This window comes from Mya arenaria, chromosome 3 (assembly GCF_026914265.1).
Source record: "Mya arenaria isolate MELC-2E11 chromosome 3, ASM2691426v1".
In the NCBI taxonomy this organism is placed as follows: Eukaryota; Metazoa; Mollusca; class Bivalvia; order Myida; family Myidae; genus Mya; species Mya arenaria.
The window spans coordinates 80,352,907-80,371,413 of NC_069124.1; the positions used below are offsets into that span (position 1 = coordinate 80,352,907).

The 18,507-nt window shown below is 35.6% G+C and overlaps 1 protein-coding gene across 1 annotated transcript; it reads left to right on the forward strand.

The window, feature by feature from the left end:
* Positions 1-8,012: 8,012 nt before the first annotated feature.
* On the forward strand, positions 8,013-18,047 carry LOC128226328 (long-chain fatty acid transport protein 2-like). The gene is made up of 10 exons (XM_052936211.1): positions 8,013-8,497; positions 8,638-8,748; positions 9,484-9,699; positions 9,858-10,019; positions 11,844-11,968; positions 12,224-12,415; positions 12,670-12,763; positions 12,994-13,195; positions 16,453-16,550; positions 17,118-18,047. The coding sequence occupies exons 1-10, from the start codon at positions 8,140-8,142 to the stop codon at positions 17,438-17,440; spliced, it is 1,881 nt and encodes a 626-aa protein (XP_052792171.1). The 5' UTR covers positions 8,013-8,139; the 3' UTR covers positions 17,441-18,047.
* The last annotated feature ends 460 nt before the right edge of the window (positions 18,048-18,507 follow it).

Here is an 18,507-nt window from a genome sequence, read left to right on the forward strand (position 1 = left end):
GTGTATGTATATTGTCACCCAATATACTTACATTTGACAATGATTTAGCATAAAATTGATAAATCTATAACACCCGAAACAGTCTATGTTGCTTTTCAAAACATTTCGGAAAATCACGAAGAATATTGCAAAGAAATAGCTGTTTGAAAACCGAAAACAGAAACATTAATTACCGTTAATTAAACACTTCCCAACACCGAGTACAGCATTGACCCGATGTGAGGGTATGTGGGCCAAACTATAGTATTGAACGGGGTATGTGATATGCTGTAAATCATAAAAAAACAACATTAAACAGAAAACGTCCGCAGTAAAAAAAATCGCGGCTCATAGCAAAATCTGCAAAAAAGTGTGGTTGATAGTGTATGTAAAAATAAATAAATAGGACAATGACAAGCATACATTAATTATAGTAGATTAACAATACTAATTCCTCACTGGGGCTGTTGAGTTTACTGGATAAACAAGCAAAATTGACAATTGACCATAGAATTTTGTTGTTAAAGGGACTAGACGCCAGATGATACAACTGCAAGAAAATAAGATAATTGTCAAAAACTTACATATATATATTTGTGTACAACACATTGAATCTTAAATAAATGTATCACATCGCTTACGAAACGTATATATTTCGAAGTCTTTCTGTATTTTACAATTCGAAATTTACTGGGTTTGTCTAACAAATAAATCATGAAAAAATGATGTACAACTCTGTCATAGGAATACTACATATGAAGCTTAGCTCCATATCATGTTTCTGATTTTTAGTGTAAAGTTCAGACATAATAATCTTAGTGAACATAAGACAGGGGTCGTTTTAATAAAATTCCTATGTCATTTCTTAGCTTAATTCACTTTCCTAATATAAGTATTTCGTAAGTCTCTGAAAAAAAAGAGTTCCCAAAATACATTATTTTCATTGACCTAACTGAAAAAAAAATACTTGAATGTTAAAATCACTTCTACATTTCTTTCAATTTGACTCGAAAGTTTTAAGAAATCAACTTTATTTTAAAGGCCGCATTAATACATCGTAAATCCCACTTTATTTAAAAAAGCGTCAGTATATTAATCTGAAGTAGTCACGTGACTTTGACATGCTAAATATACACACTTTAACTAGGAAACCATTTTGTGCTATTATTAAACGAGCAGAATTAGCTGGGACAGCGACCAAATATTATTTTAGTTATGTAGAACTATGTACAATCGGCCTCATACTAGCTTGTATTGACAATTCTAGTCTTGTTTTGAGAAAATACTGTGATTGCCGATTTTAGGACCATTTGGTGTCTAGTCCCTTTAAAGATTTCAACATTTCAAGAAACCAATTTAAGCCAAAATTTAAAAAAAAAATCTTTAACAGTATTTATTTACAGAAACACAAATGTATTTGATTTCTGTAGAAACTTACGTATGAGATTTGCTGATGTGACTACACAATTTTAATTAGTGCTTGATATTTCCTTTATTAAGATATACTGGAGTATTCATCAAAAACACATTATAGTTATACACATTTCACATAAGTTGCATTTATTTCTGTTAATGGATAACATCGATGGATAGACAAAACAACATTTTCTTCATTGGTTAAAGGGCAATTACTGAAATGATCAAGATAAATCTTGACTGTGCACCTCAACAATATATCTATATGCACATGTACACAAGTTTCATGCAGTTCTGCCTATATGTTACACGTCATTGACACTGCAGTACCATTTAGGTGCATGAACTATTTTAATATGTGCCAAGTAAAGGTCATCTGACATAAAAAAATGCTTTCAAAACTGTACTCATGGTCAGAATTTCTGTAGCTTTAAAAATAAAAAAGTTGGTCAAAAGTTCAAAGTCAAGGTCATCCGAGGACAACATTGATGCTCATTTGCAAAACTGTACACATGGTCTAAATATCATTGCTGTAGCTTTAAAAATGAAAAAGGTCAAAAGAGGTGGGGCCAGCTTTGGCCCCAGGGACATAAGTTCAACTGTTTTGCTTGAGGCCATAATATGATGCTCCACAACAAATATCAAAGGCATGAGCCTTGTGGTTTGAAACAAGAAGATTTTGAATTTTTTTTAAGTAAGTCTCTTTGAAACTTGTGACCCCCGGGGCAGTGCCAGTTTTGACCAAAGGAGCATAATTTGAACAATCATGGTATCAGACCACTAAATTGTGCCTTATTCAAAATAGGAAGTGTCTGCATAGCTGATTCGGACAAATATTTTTTAAAACATTCCCAATTTAAGTATACCAAACCTGTGAACCCCGGGGAATGGCCAGTAATGACCTCAGGGGCATAATTTTAACAAACATTCACAAGCAATTGTCCTGAGATGGATGCGCGAACACATAAAACGATTTTCAAATATTTCCCAATTTAAGTTTACCAATCCTGTGAACCCTGGGGCGTGACCATTAATGACCACAGGGGCATAATTTGAACAAACATTCACAACCAATTTTGTTTAGATGGATGCGCGAACGACAGACACTTAGAGCTAAAAAAAATGGCCTTTGGACTTTCAACAAGAACAAGGCAGAGTAATTCACAAAAACAACTGCAGAACCAAAAAGCAAGTTGCCTCCCTATAATCCTAGACTTGACATTACATGTAAACTTGGCTAAAAATAGACTTCGCTCATGCAGAATTGGTTAAAACTAGGTTAGGCAAAAAAAAACAAAACCTGTTTCCGGTAACATGGCGAAAAAAATAGGGTCGGACGGTTGGGATTTTTTTTTTTTTACAGTTGTGATTTCATGCAAAATTCTGTTGCATCAAATCAATTATATAATATCTAAGCTTTCCATAATTAACAAAAAGTCAGAAAAAAACAGCATTGTTTAATGTCTGTAATCATTTCCTTGCCTTCGACTACCGTATTTTCCCGCCAATTTTGCCCATGAAATTTGTTTGTTTTTTTGTATACAATACTCCTTTATAAGACGCGATCCGTTTTTTAGAACAAATCAAGCACTTCAATTTCTACAAATCTATGATTATGTTTAAGCGAAACAGTCATTTATCGACTAAATGTGGAGGAAGATTAATAATAGAACAAGTAAACGCGGATATGGATTTATTTTACGTTTATTATTTCATAATTTATCATTATTCTCGAAAAATCAAAGTTTCATTCATATTCGTAGTCAATTCAAACATTTCGGTCATTGTTTTAAGATTCCCAGACGACGATTATTGATTATTACATGTTTTCGATCCTATGGTATTTTCTAACCAGCCTAGACGAAATCCTGGCAATCAAATGGTATCATACGGTGTGTGTGTGTTGTTGAGTTTATAAAGGTCTGCCCGCGCCCTATATTGGCTGCATTATGGCTTGACCCCGTCACATCCCCTAGTGTGACTGGTATCATACGGTATTCGGCCGACCAGTTTAAATACAAACCATAGCCACGCGCCTTTGATCTTATTACCGCTCGTGCTCTGACGTCACAAATTGTACCGTTTGATCCGCAGCCGACGCATTCCTATAAATGTGTTGTTATAACTTTCGCAGGTTTTTGTTTGGATTTCAGTTGATGGGACTTAAATTAGGCGAAATAAATAACCATTGATAACTGCGAATAAATTAATGTAACGATTGATGAAATGTGAACCTCGCAATTAAGCCTGCATGAATTCGCAGAGCCTAATTGTAAACAAAGTAAGTTAAATTTTGGATATGGATAAATAACACCGCGAACTATATCCTAAATATTTTCATTATAAAGACAGCAAAATTTGTCTCCTGTGATCAACCACGTGTTTGGACCATAAACATGCGTTTGCCAATTTGAAGATATCGGACAGGGATCGCCGAACTCCGCCATTTTGTTTCCCTGTTGACAAAGCGTCTTGGTAATACATAATCAGGAATGAAAGTTTTTTCTCCGGGAACAGAGACAGAAAATTAACAAAAATAACGACGATATATTTAATTTTTGATTTTTTACTTATATGCCGAAAAAAAGATTAAGGTCGGCGAGAAAAAAATAGGGTCGGTCGGGTCACCGGAAACACAGGTAATTTTGTTTGGCCTAAGCTAATAATAGCATTTTTTTTAAAAACTTTCAAGGCCCTTAATCTAGGCATGCATGGGCGGATCTGGCTGGTTTTCGAAAGGAACCAAGCTCTGATGGATATCTAATTACCGTACAAGGTTTATCGAGAGACATTAAAAACTGAAGATTATCGTGTTCACAAGACCCATGTCCCTGCCTCAAATGTCAAAGTCACACAGTTTTATCAAGTAATTGTTTACGGACGCACTGACACACGCACGTACGCACGACCGCACGGACGCACATACGACGTTCACATTACCATCGCATAAGCCTTTGGCCAGTAGAGCTAAAAACCTCTGCATTTTATTCATTACTTCGAAGCATTAAATCACTCTTTGTTGGGTTCTGTTAAGTGTCTGTTCCTTAAGTAGTCAGTTAATTATTTTTATGTTTTGTTACAACATATTGATAAGCATAAGCCTTATACCAGGTTTCATAGTTTATGTCATTCCTTATTCAAGTCATAAAACAAACAAGAGCTGTCACAGTGAGTGACGAATACCGCCGAAGTGCAATCCAGTTCAATGGATTATGCAGTTACTAATATACCTTCATTCAGGAAAAGCATAAGCAAGACCCCATGATAGTTAACTCAAGACATTGTGAATACCATTGGTCCAACGACACAACGGGTAAAAAATAGATACACCAAATACTATCATAAGGTACTTCTGCACATGAGCTTGCTACATGCAAAGCTCCATCACTGTCTTTTTTATATAGTATTAGTGACATTGACCCCACTGCCTAAAATGCCATCCAAAGGTATGTGTTCACTTTCCTTGCTATAAACTCAGTATCACCACTATCCGTCAGCCCTAACTCAAGTTAGCAGAAATCTTTTTTTTTCTATTTTAGCCACAGCTACTTTAACCCCATATAGAATCCCAATATAATTATATACAAAAGATTGCTACATACCAAGTTTCATAGCTATATGTCAATCCTGAATTAAGTTATTGAGTAGAAACCAATGAGTCCACAAATGCATGGACACCTGCCAACTAAACAGTATCCCCATTCTATTAACCCTGATTTCATAAAAAAAACATTGTGAAAACATTACCTTAGCTTACATTTATTATAAAAATCAACACTATTTATGTCTAACATTGATACACTATATCACAAAACAAATGATGACAGCAACGTAATATGACATTTCCTTGTGATGACCATTACAGGAGCTGTCCGTTACTACTACAAGGGCGGGGCAGGGCATGGTGGGTTTTATCAACCTCGCTGTCACCACCATGCTGCTCTACTCAATCTAAATAACAGTGGGACATTTTACAGTCTAACCTTTTGTTGTTTGTATTTTTTCTGTTATTTAAGATATTTTTCACAATACAATTATGATTCATATTTCATCAATCATACTTCATCTAAAATTAAACTGAAATGATTTGTAACACCCGCCGAAGCTTTAGTCTGTTTCTAAAGTCATCAGTATTGTTACATTACATATTTGTTTTGTTAATGTTGATATGCCGCACCTGTGGCGGGAGTGGCACAAGTATCAACAGGATGTCACGCTGCTCTGTGAACCATCCCAATCACGTGCTCAGCTATGGTCAATAATGAGGAACAGGATAATAGTTTGTTACATTCGGAACTCCTCGGCCATTTTTTTTCTCGAAAACAACCTCGGATGTATTTGGACGGTTTAGATACTCAAAAAAGAGGTACGTTTAAGTCCGCTGCAAGTAGATCACGTAGTGATTTTATTTAGCAGTTAAACTTTATGACTTTACTCTAGGAAATCTTAATTATGTTTGCAATAACATACTTCACTGGCAATCAGTTTAAACTTAGATCAATAAATACAATTCTAAAACACTACATTTCTGAAATGATTTAATTAAAAAAAAACTACTTTAACTGATGTACCGGCACACATCCGAGGTTGTTTTTGAAAAAAAATGGCCGAGGAGCTCCGAATGAGTTTGTTATAGGGTAAACTTGCAATTTAATTGGTCCTAGCAGCAGTACACACCATGATGTCATATGCTATACTATGTATACACTAACATTGTTCAAGTTTTTTCAAGATCATGGTACAACTTTTGAACGCATTTACTGAATCGAATGTATAATTGCAGATAAGAAAATGTTACAAGACCAACTAATTATTTATCTACCTTTCTCTTTTCAATGGATCTGGTATATCATCTGGTGGACAGAACCAGGTTATGCAAAGCATCAAGTTCAGTTATATAGTCAATTAAGGTCATCCTCACATTCTCACGGCTCCGGTAGAAGTCAGGGTCACAGGCAACAAGCACCAAGAAGCTCAGAGCCTCACCAGCAAGAATATACCCATGGCAGAAGTCATATAGCACACAGGAATAACAACATAATACAGCATACCATTAACAACCAACCTACATCAACTGCAAACAGAGATACTGCAAATAATGGTTAAAGCAAAACCATTAGAAATTCCAATGTTAATAAATCTATAGTTACTTATGTAAATAAATTTCATGAAATTCCTCTAGATGATTGCAGGACAAGGAATTCGGATGAAATGAAAGACAGCAAGTGTAACACAAGCAAGAATGTAAGAAATGAGACAGACAGTGAGAGATCAAAGCCTGGTGAATATGATACCAGTAGTGCTGCTATATTCATTCGGAGGCTGGGGCGGCCCGACATGTCTCCAGCTACACAAACGTCTGGCTTGACAGACAATCACTGGTGATGGATACAGCGGAACGGATTCGGTGTCACATATGTGTTAGTTGGGATGCTGGACTGCGGAGTAACTGTAGCCATAATGGCGGGCGGGCTAAAAGGCTGATGAAGGACTTATTTACTGCTGCAACAACATAGTGTTTATAATGCTTCATGAAATGCTGGCTTTTGCACTTTTTCAAACATAGTTTTGTCAAACTTGTAGGGCTTAATTGTTTGACAGAGCAAAATAACAATTATACTATTTAATAACATAACACACTTTGGTAAAAAACTACATTGTTTTTACCAAATTATGGCCCCTTTTTATCTGAGAATCTGCCAAAAATGTGTTTATCTGTCCATGACCCATGAAAGGGTTGGAAGATTTAAATACGTTTTGGTACCCATGTTAAATACCATAAAATACACGTCAGGCTTGGGTATTGAAAGTTATTTTGATTGTGCAATGGCTTACACAGTTTTTTCATTACAATAATTTTAATTGAGACTTCGTGTCTAATTTTGATCAGAGCATGCACATAAAAGTTGTATTGTACTATGTCAGAGCCAAATAACAATTATACCATTTAACACCATAACACACTTTGGTTAAAAACTACGATTTTTTTTATCAAATTATTGTTCATTTTCAACTGAGAATCTGCCAAATATGTGGTTATCTGTCCATAACCCATGAAAGGGTTGGAATATTTAAATAGGTGTTGCTACCCTGACGTAAAATACCATAAAATTCACGTCAAGCTTGGGTATTAAGTTATTTTGATTGAACTATGGCATGCCCTGTTTTTTCATTACAATTGAGACTTTGTGTCTAATTTTGATAAGAACATGCACATGAAAATTGTTGTATTTTGTACTATGTCTAGCAGCTAAATCTGTGATACAAACTTATGCTATTAAAGTTCATTTTCTAATTAAAAGTTGTTAACTTTATAAAAAACATACTTATTAAATTTTAGGCATTGTGTTCTATATCTGAATTAAATAACACTGCTTTTAGTTAACATAATCTTGTTCTGTTGTAATGTTTTAGCTGTAAAGTGTGTAATCTTACGAAGCTCACCTATATCAAGGTCACCTTCTGACTTTTATCTTCTTATTAATGACCGTTCTACTTTTTGACCACAATATAAGCATTGAGTTGGTGCAAAAAGTCAGTCACCTAATTGTTTTATTCAGTGGTGATAAGGCAGGGTAAAACTCTCTTAAACACACCTGAGATTTAGTATAATACATGTTTCTGTGTTAATATGAATCTATTACAAGTAAATATAATTTGCAAAGACTAATGATGTTGAAGATATGTTCACAGACAAGCTAGTGATAGGAAGCATACAGAACAAGAGAGACTCAATCCTGTGAGATGTTGGCAGTGTTGGTGGGATCGCTGGGAGTGAGTGGGGCTCTGTACCTGCTACTGCGGCTCTTCTGGCCGGGATGGTACTTGGACTGGATCTACCGACGCAATAGCCTGCGACTTGGTGCTGTCCTTATGGGTTATTTAGAGCAAGAGAAATATCTCATTGACATATTTGAAGAGCAGGTCAAGCGCGGGCCTAAGAAGGCCCTGATCATATTTCAAGACAGAAAATACAGCTACGAGTATTTCGATCAGAAGAGCAGCCAGGCTGGGCGGGCAGGCATCGAAATTGGTCTCAAACCAGGGTCCACTGTGGCCATCATGATCTACAATGAACCAGAATTTGTCTGGACATACCTTGGTATGGATTTAAACTTAGTGTTTGCAGGTGTTCAGCAAATCATAACTTAAATAGCATAGACATGTTGGTTTAAATTAATTGAAATAAGTATAACTGATCTCGCAAAATCTTAGTTTTATTCAGTGTTTTCCTGGTTGTAGGATTCATGAAAGTTGGCTACCAGACTGCATGTATAAACTACAACTTGCGGTCCAAGTCTTTAGCCCACTCGATCAATGCCAGTGGAGCAAATGTTCTCATTCTGGGTCAAGGTAATATTTGGTTGTTCTTGTTACTGGGCAGTAAAGGAGTTCCATCATTTAAAATACACAAAGATAATTTCCGACAACAACAGATATGTCGTTTTGAAAAGAAACAAATATCTTAATATAAAGCTTCAATTCTAAACACCTCAAAGAAAATCTGAAAGCAATTTTGTTTGTGAAGTATTTTTTTATCCATATTCGCCTTTAGTTTAGTTATTATATTATTTACAAAAGTATTCTGTGGCTTATTCGATCATAATAACTGTGTAATAAACATGTACTCTGCAAAGCAAACATGAACACTAATCTGTTCTTTTTTTAATCAATAAAAGGGCATATCTCAACAATTATTAAAGCCAGAGCTTTAGGCCTTGCTATATTCGTGCAAAGTGTCTGCATTCATGTGTACAGTAAAAACCCTCTATTCAGACCACCTGTGAGACTTTGAGAAAATGGTCACAACAGTGGTCTTATTACTGAGTTTGTGCAGATTAGTTTTGTGAACGGTCAAGAGGTTGAGATTTTTACTATGTACGTGAACATGCATTACTCGGTATTGGTAATATGGGGTTATAGGAAATATTAATCAAGCAGAGAAAATAAATTAACAGATATGTCATTTATTCATTACATCATAAATTGTTCAAAGTTTAATTTGAATATTTTGATTTATGAGTAAGGGCCAATGATAAAGTTACGAAAAATAATGTAGCCTGATCATACAAGTTTGCCCACCCCCAGGACCAGAGCTCCATCAAGCCATCCAGGAGATCCTGCCTGACATCTCCGGTGTCACAGTGTACATTCAAGGCCCGCTTTCAGAGCCCAAACCTGTCACTTTCCTGTCATTTGACCTTGTCATGAACAACCTATCTGATGCCCCTATTGACAGATCGATCAGGAAGCATATCACACCATTCAGCACCAACGTACTCATTTACACTTCGGGAACAACAGGTACTGTAATGAATTTCTTACAAAGTTTAATACATGTTACAACTTTCTTAAAACATAAACCTTAGTTCAGTCTTAAAAATGGACCCATTTTCACTATTATAACGGAAGATTAATTGAAATTAAATTTACTGTATAAACTTTAATACAACTCTTAAAAGGTCTGCCCAAGCCTGCAATTCGTGACCACCAGAGTTGTGTAAAGTCTGCATTGTCCGGGAGGCAGCGTTGTCAGATGGTAGCTGGGGATGTCTTGTATGAAGTACTGCCTTTGTATCACTCTTCGGCTCTCATAGTGGGCTTTGGGACGGTGCTCTCTAGCGGTGAGCTCAGTGGGACATGTAGGCAGAGAAACATTTGGACTTAAAAGTTACACCATACCAGCTCTGCAATCGAACAAACTGAGTAGCAAATAAGATGCCTTTGACTGTCCATATCTGTCGTCTGTCTGCAATGTCCTTATATTAACCTAAGCATATTCACTACCCAGTTAGTCCTACTTATACTCAGACAAACTTGTTGATTGGTCGGGTTTGCCAAACCACCTCAGGACGCTTGGTGCTGGCTCGTCCTTCGAAACATTCAGCATGACCTCCGAGGATATTGTCTATGACCCTTTGCCACTGTACCACTCTGTTGGCTTGCTTCTTGGCTTCGGCAGCTGTGTCACTAAAGGTAGGCTAAAGCAACTAACATTAATATATAGTATTACTAGAATTCCTTGAATTCGATGTGTTAAGGGTTGGGAGCTCAATTGTTGAGCTCATTTTAATACCAATGTTATTTTAAAAGGGGTCACTATGATCTTGACCTAGTGACATCATGTTTCAACTTAAGGTCACAACAACATTCACCATTTACGTCAGAATCAACATGGGTCATCACTGGTATTGATTAAATATCATACTAAATTTGAGGAATTTCAAGCGTCTTGGACAAACTGAGCGATAACCAATTTTTGTCAATGTCATTATGATTTTGATATACCGGTACTTACCTTAAAACTGATAGGGGCCATCTATTGGGCATGACCTATATTTCTACAAAGTTTCAAGACTGTAGGGTGGAGCTTTCTGGATGGAGCGGAAATCATTTTTCTATTAAATATCTCCACGACCTTGATCTTTGACTTTAAAATTAAAATCCACTCAAATCAACCAAGTGACATCTAATTCAATAGAGATCAGCTGCTGACAATAAACGATATGCATGAGAATATTGAGAACTCTGCAATATGTTACTCATATGATAAGCTTTTGATCGAAAACCAATCTTCAGTGCAGGTGACTGCAACCTCAACCTTCGACAAACACCGTCTACCATGCTTCGCAGGCAACATACTATTCTAGCACATTGGACACCTTCAAGCACACTGCATGGCTGGTAACTCGGCAAGAATTGTTACCAATTTCTGCATGTTCCCTTGGGTCTTGTTCTTTTTATAGAGGCCAGAAACATATGATAGAGATATTATAAATGACGATTGTGTACTCCAGAAAGACCTTTAGATAAGAACTCAGTTGTTTGTGCACATCATAATATAAAACTTACCGTTATTCCGAACAACCAAGGCTTATCTAAATTTTTCCTTTATTTTCCATATTTTTCGTGCAATTTTTGGGAAAGGTCTATTTTAAAAGCTCCCAACTGACACTGCAAGAAATTGGTAAAATGGAAATATTGAATTTAATTTTACTTTTTCGATTAAAAATCGAAATTAAGAACATTTGATCAAATATTAATATAAATTAATTTTAACAACTATTTGTCAAATTAATGTCGTAACTAAGATATTTGTTCAGTCTATTTTGAAGAAATCTTTGTCATTTTTTTTTATTCCAACTGGAGGGGGAAATCTCATTCAAAATGTTTCGTGAGTACATGTTTGATAAACCTTTGCATGCAGCTAAAATATGTTTTTATCGCATGAAGTTTAAACAGGTTTGACTCAGCCATTTTAATACGGCAACTAAACAAAAAGCAAAACATTAATCACAAAAGAGATTGGTTCTTCAGTATGTGAGACAAAGAAAGGAAGAATTTGCCAATTTTATTGGAACATTATTCTTTAAATAACTTGAAAAATACAGCTTATTAAATATTCTTAAATCCTTGACTGATTTGAACTTCTGTATGTTCCCGGCCAGGTGCTACAATGGTCCTGAGAGACAAGTTTTCCGCGAAACATTTCTGGGAAGACTGTCGCAAGTATGATGTGACTGTCATCCAGTATATTGGCGAGGTCTGCAGATACCTCGTTGCTCAACCAAAGGTGGAAATAAGACTACTAGTATAATTTTTAATGTTATAACGCACTCAATAATGAGCAAACAAATGTTAATGGAAAACCTTAGAAGTTCACACTGTTTTAAAAAAATCCTCACTAGGAACATTCTCCGCTTTCAACATTCACGAAGTATTAACTGTGCATATACCGTTATGATTTGTTAAGGCAAATAAAAGAATATGTGGATTGAAAATTAAGCATATTCTTCTATTATCTTTTGAATCTACATTTTTTTTTCAGAATAAGCTAGATGGTCAACACAAAGTGAGGGTTGCAGTTGGAAATGGTTTACGTCAGGACATCTGGACGGAGTTTCAGTCGCGCTTCAATATTCCCCGCATTATAGAGTTCTACGGAGCTACTGAAAACCCTTCTGGCTTTGTCAACCTCACTAACAAAGAAGGGGCCTGCGGACGGGCATCGCCATACCTGGTACATGTTATTACACAACTTATTATTGTTTATGTGATGATGACTTTGTTAAATAAGATACTGTCAATAGGGATAGCTGTTTGAGCCACTTGAGGCTGTCAATATGGACACATGAGGTTCACCCCGATATTTTCCTTGCAGCTTATCTCAGATTCAGCTGCAGGTTTCCCTTTCCAATCACTACTGTTTGAGAGATTAAAAATATAATATTCTTTATTAAAACATTGTGTGTCAAATTATGGTTTCTTCTTCAGAGGCAGTTCAGCCCCGTGGCCTTTGTCAAGTGGGACATTGAGGCCCAGGCCCCCTTCAGAAATAGACAGGGATTCTGTGTGCCTGTTGGGCCAGGTAGGTAACCTTTTTACATACTAAACCAATAAAAACAGTAGTTACCATATTTAATGTACCAGATGAAGTTGGCCCCTTAATGGCTTCGATTTCGGATGTCCTTGTTATCATGACAGGCCCTATATTTGTTTTTTTATATGTACCGCATGTAGTTGTCCTCTTGATTGCTCCGATATCGAATGACCTTGTCACCATGACAGGTCCTATAATTGTATGTTTTTATTTAACAGATGCAGTTGGCCTGTTGATTGTGCCAATATCAGAAGAGCGCTTTTCCTTCCAGGGCTACCGGGGCCCTAAGGAGGACACAGAGAAGAAAATTCTGCGTGATGTGTTTGAGAAGGGAGACCAGTACTTCAACAGCGGAGATTTAATGCGGATAGATAAGGAATACTACTTGTATTTTAATGACCGTGTTGGTGACACTTTCAGGTTGGTTAACATGAAAACATGCAATATTTTCGTACTTTGATGTCCAATCAATCCTTCAAGCACAAGAAAGTGTGACAATCCACCACACAAGGCTGCTAACCATTCCCTTGTTGAATGAACGAACGAAAGTTTATTCAATAAAAGGCCTCCAGCCCATAATACATGTTACAATGCAAATCAAATATAAAAAAATGCATATATGTAACTAAATAAGACTTGTGTCTCTTGGTGAACAAAGTTAAGTGTTATCTATAGCTAACATGAGTTTATGAACGTAACGAGCTATGGATTTAATATGGGTTACATTTTCCGATGCCATCATTTCTATCAATACTAAAAAATCGACCAATTTCAATATGGAGTTTATGACTAGAGGTTCTAAATCTAGCCAACCAATGATTATCGTACAGGAAACGGTACACTGATATTAAGGTATCTTTTAACATTCAAGTATCACAACTTGAGGAATTATTTACATCAACAAGCCATGTTTGTCTACACCAATCAGCAATTCTTGTTTTAAAATGATACATAAATATATTTATATCTCCAACAACCTGGGCAATCCAAGCATACCCAAAGCCATATGTAAACAATATTTCTTTTATATAAGTTGCCCAAGTACGCTTCCCTAAACTATCCCGATTTTTTTATCATAGTATATGAATTTCTGGGGAATCTATTTCCAGGCATTTGTAATACTTTGCACCAATATTTTACACATTTCGAGAAATAAATAGTGAACATTGGTAATCTATCACATTCACCTAAAGCCACACAATTATTTACAGAACTCTTTAACTCCGAGAAAATTTTTACAAAAGAAAAGCTGTACTTTTTCAATCTCATTACATTCCTTTAATCCCCAAATTTCTGAGTCAAATGTCAATATCGGGGAGACCATTGTATCAAAAGGTTTAAACAACTCATTTTTAATTGAAAAAAAATATCTTTCCTTGTCTGAGCTGCTAATTTAGATTTAACTGCAGACCAGGATAATGTTGGAGTAAACAATAAACCCATATATTTGTACATCGATGTAATTCTGACGATGTTACCATTAAGTGTCAAGTGTTCATACTGGCGTAATGGGCCTCCGTTTCAGTTTTATTCAGATTAATCTGCATCCCATATTCATTACAGAAGTCGGAAATAGCGTTTGATTGTTGTTGAAGATAGCAGTATCAGCACAATTTGCTACATCATCTGTTACAGTAAACAGTGTGTATCAGGAATATTGTCCATGATAAAAACACCCTGGTCACAATTATCTTTAAGATATTGACATAGATCATTGATAAAAAGATTGAATAAAATTGGAGATTATAAATCTCCCTGCATTTTCCAATATTCCCTTAAAACCCTCAGTAGCATAAAAAATGTATTTACGTCATCATTTGTTATGACATCATCAAAAGAGCAACCACATTTATCTAATTTTACATGAGCTTTGAGTTTAGAATACATCGATAGTATTACGTTTGAGTTCACCTTTTATTCCTTTGTTTATCATATAAGTAAAAAGTTTGTAGTGACCCAGAGAATCAAAGGCCTTTTGAAAATCAACATACAGCACGTAAAATCTGCCGCGTGGTTTTGACAAATATTTTTGTATTAGGCATTGTAATGTAAACAAGTTATCAACAACAGAATAACATGCCCTAAAACCAACTTGCGATTCATCTTGAACACTATTGCTCTGACCATTCTGTGATTCTTTCTGTAACAATACTTGAAAATATCTTATATATAACATTAATTAAAGAAATAATTAAAGAAATACAACGATAGTTGACTGGGTCATTTTTAGCACCAGACTTATGGGTAGGTGTTATTAGACTAGTACTCCAACTGACCGGAAATTCATCCGATGAAAGGATTTTATTAAATATTATATTCAATATAGGCGTTATCAATGGAATGGTATTTTTTATAGAATTCAGCGCCTATGCCATTAATACCATGGGCCTTTCCATATTTCAATTTCCTTATACTTTTCTCGATTTCTGATAGGTGCGTTTAATAAATTTTCAATTTCAATATGTTCAGCCGTATTAGAAAAATCCAAGCCAGCAACAAACTCTTGATTGTCTTTAAAAAGTAAATATTTAAAATATTCGACCCACTCATTAAGCTTAATTGAGCTCACTGCCCCAGGCTGTTAATGTTGACCAAAATAACTTTGGGTTTCTACTATTATCTATTATCATCTGACGTGCATGCTTTTGATATTCTGATTGTTTCTTTCTATATACGTTCTTGTTGATGAGATTGGTTGATGTTGATAACAGCATGCTTTCCTTCTCAAGTCTATAAGCACAAGGACTGTTCATAAAGTCCATAGACAGGCTTTGTCTTTTTAAATATCAATATAGTTATGTAAGGTTGAGCTAACATTTCAAAGAGTCACCTATTTTTGATCATTTAAGGAACAGATTGTGTACACAATATATACATGTATCTATTCTAGTGAATGTTGCTAAGGATTCTAAGGGTTTGTATCATGGTGCACGTTGAGTAAAAACATACTTCTAAGTTTGCATGTTACAGAATTCATATTAATTATAACTCAACATATAATGATATAATTGATATTTTAAAACCCAAATACCTCACAAAACAGTGTACAAAATTGAATGCGAATATTAAAGTTATTAGAATGTTATGGGATTGAGAAACTCAGAAGGCAAAAGTAGCAACGATTAATACCTCTAAATTGACATTTAAAACGGAGCAAAAATCTTTGTCATGAATGCATACATGTGTCAGTGCTCTGGGCTCAAGGGGGTGTTTATCAATATACTGCACATAGAAAAGCTTCCAATTTATATTTTCTACTGAAATTTTCAATACTTCTTCACAATATATCAAATGACAGGTTTTATAGTTTTTATTTTGTTACATTTATAATTGGTGGATATAATACACTTTTAGAACAGCCCTCGTACATAGTAAGTTATTAATAATAAGACAATTTACTGTACGTTATATATTTGTAACAATAATATAATCAATCTGTGCAAGAATTAAACAGATTTTGAATAAGGATCAGGCATGTAATGTTCTACAGCGTTACATATTTTCATATGAAGCAATATATATTATAAAATCTGTTATACCTTGCTCAATGGTTGTAAAAGGAATGCAAAAACATGTCATAGACCAGGAAATGTGAATATGCCAGTCACAACTTGTTCATCCAAGATAACCCTCAATTTCAAGGCAAACTAAATTTGTTCCACTTTTCCTTTGTGCAGATGGAAAGGTGAAAATGTGTCGACAACTGAAGTAAGCAACATCCTTACCAGCCTCGATTTTATACATGATGCCAATGTATATGGTGTTGCCATTCCAGGTAGGTTGAGTAGAATTATGTACCGGTGTTTACATTAAAAAAACTAGAATAGAGATGAAACAGAAGGAGTTTGAAAAAAAATCACCTACCCCACCCGCTATGCTTAATTTGACGTAAATATATTTACGCAGAGTCGTATACCAATTTTTCGGGTATTTTTTTACTATAACATAGCCATAAGTCGAGGCAGGTTTTCAGGGTGATTTTAAGATCTGTTTTGGGTTGACTTATGATCAAGTAAATCAGTAAATGTATTAATTCATAAAAGAGAACATAACTTGGACTGACGAGTCTGAACAATTTATAACTCCTTACCAATACTACTCTTGTCGAAGAAGTATTGACCTTGTTAAATACAATTGATCTTGCTAAATTTTGATTTACAAAATTTCTAGAAAAGTACAAAAAAGAACTAATGTTATGTCTAAGAAATAACTTTCAGCTTTTATGGGTCACTGAACAAAATTTTGGATGCACTTCGTGATATAATTTGTACTCAGGACATGCATGTGTTTTAGGCATGAAGTACATGTATAAATATTCTACAATCACTCTACTCCTTTACAGGCACAGATGGCAGGGCAGGTATGGTGTCCTTTCACATGACAGATGAGGGAGCGACCAGTCTCAGCCCTACCATGTTGACTCAGATCTCCCGCCATGTGAACAAGATGCTGCCCGGATACGCCAGGCCAAGGTTTTTGCGAGTCCAGCCCCAGCTCCAGCTCACCTCTACCTTCAAGCAGCTGAAGGCCATTCTAGTACGGGAAGGGTTCGATCCCATTCAGGTCCGCGACCCCCTTTACTTCCTGGACCCTGCCACCCAGGCCTACCGTCCGCTTGACAACACTGCCTACACCCAGATAATGGCCGGAAATGTGCCCCTGTGAACTGTATTTAGTAAAAGATTGCACTATTTTCTTCTGGTTACGTAACTTAATGCTTTTAGAATTTACAGGGTGACTGTTTGGGACCTTGAGATAAACATAGTGAAAACATGTACCTGAACGATGATGTAGCCGAAAGTAGACAATATAACCCTTCTCAATATGTCTTTAAACCAGAAATTTTAAGGCGTTATTATTTTTTTATTGAACATGTCTCCTTAATTATTCTATCATTTGATTGTATGTATAACAGTCACAATACACTGCTATACTGCTGATAAATTCCACAGTAGCCATTGCAGTGGTATGCATACCTCCTCGTTCAGCTGTTGCTACAGACAAGCATACATGACTTAAGGTAAAATAACAACACTTATTGCTCATTCGGGATGTTGAGTTTACTGGATAAACAAGCATATTTGACCATAGGATTTTCATTGTTAAAATAAGTCAACTTTTCAAGACTCCAATTTAAGCAAAAATTTAAGAAAAACTCCTTAATAATTTATTTAACAAAACAAAATTGTACCAGGTATATGAATTGGGTGGAAACTTACATATGAGATTTACTGTTGTGAACACAATTAATCATTGCTCGAAATTTCCTTCATTAAATTATACTGGGGTTTGTGTTATTCCTTATTAATATTATAAAACAAACACAGCTGTCACAGTAAGTGATGAATACCCCCGAAGTGCTATCAAATTCAATGGATTATGCAGTTACTAATATGCCTACATTCAGGAAAAGCTATCATGAACTTAAGGCATATATGCAAGTCCCCATGATGGTTAACTCAAGTGCAAGGAGAGTGATGAAGTAAGAGGTAGGGACATGGGTCTTGCATCCGACACATCGTCTTAATGTACAAAACACATGTGCCAAGTAATTATGAAATAAGTCACAGTTCTGACACAAACAATTGTACTCTATCTGCATATATGCAGCAGTCCATAATGATCAAACTCTGTGACCAGGGTCTTGGGTCTTGCATGCGACACATCACCTTTATGTACTGTACTTTATACATTCTTTAAAAATCCCTCTGTGCATTACAAAGTCACAACCA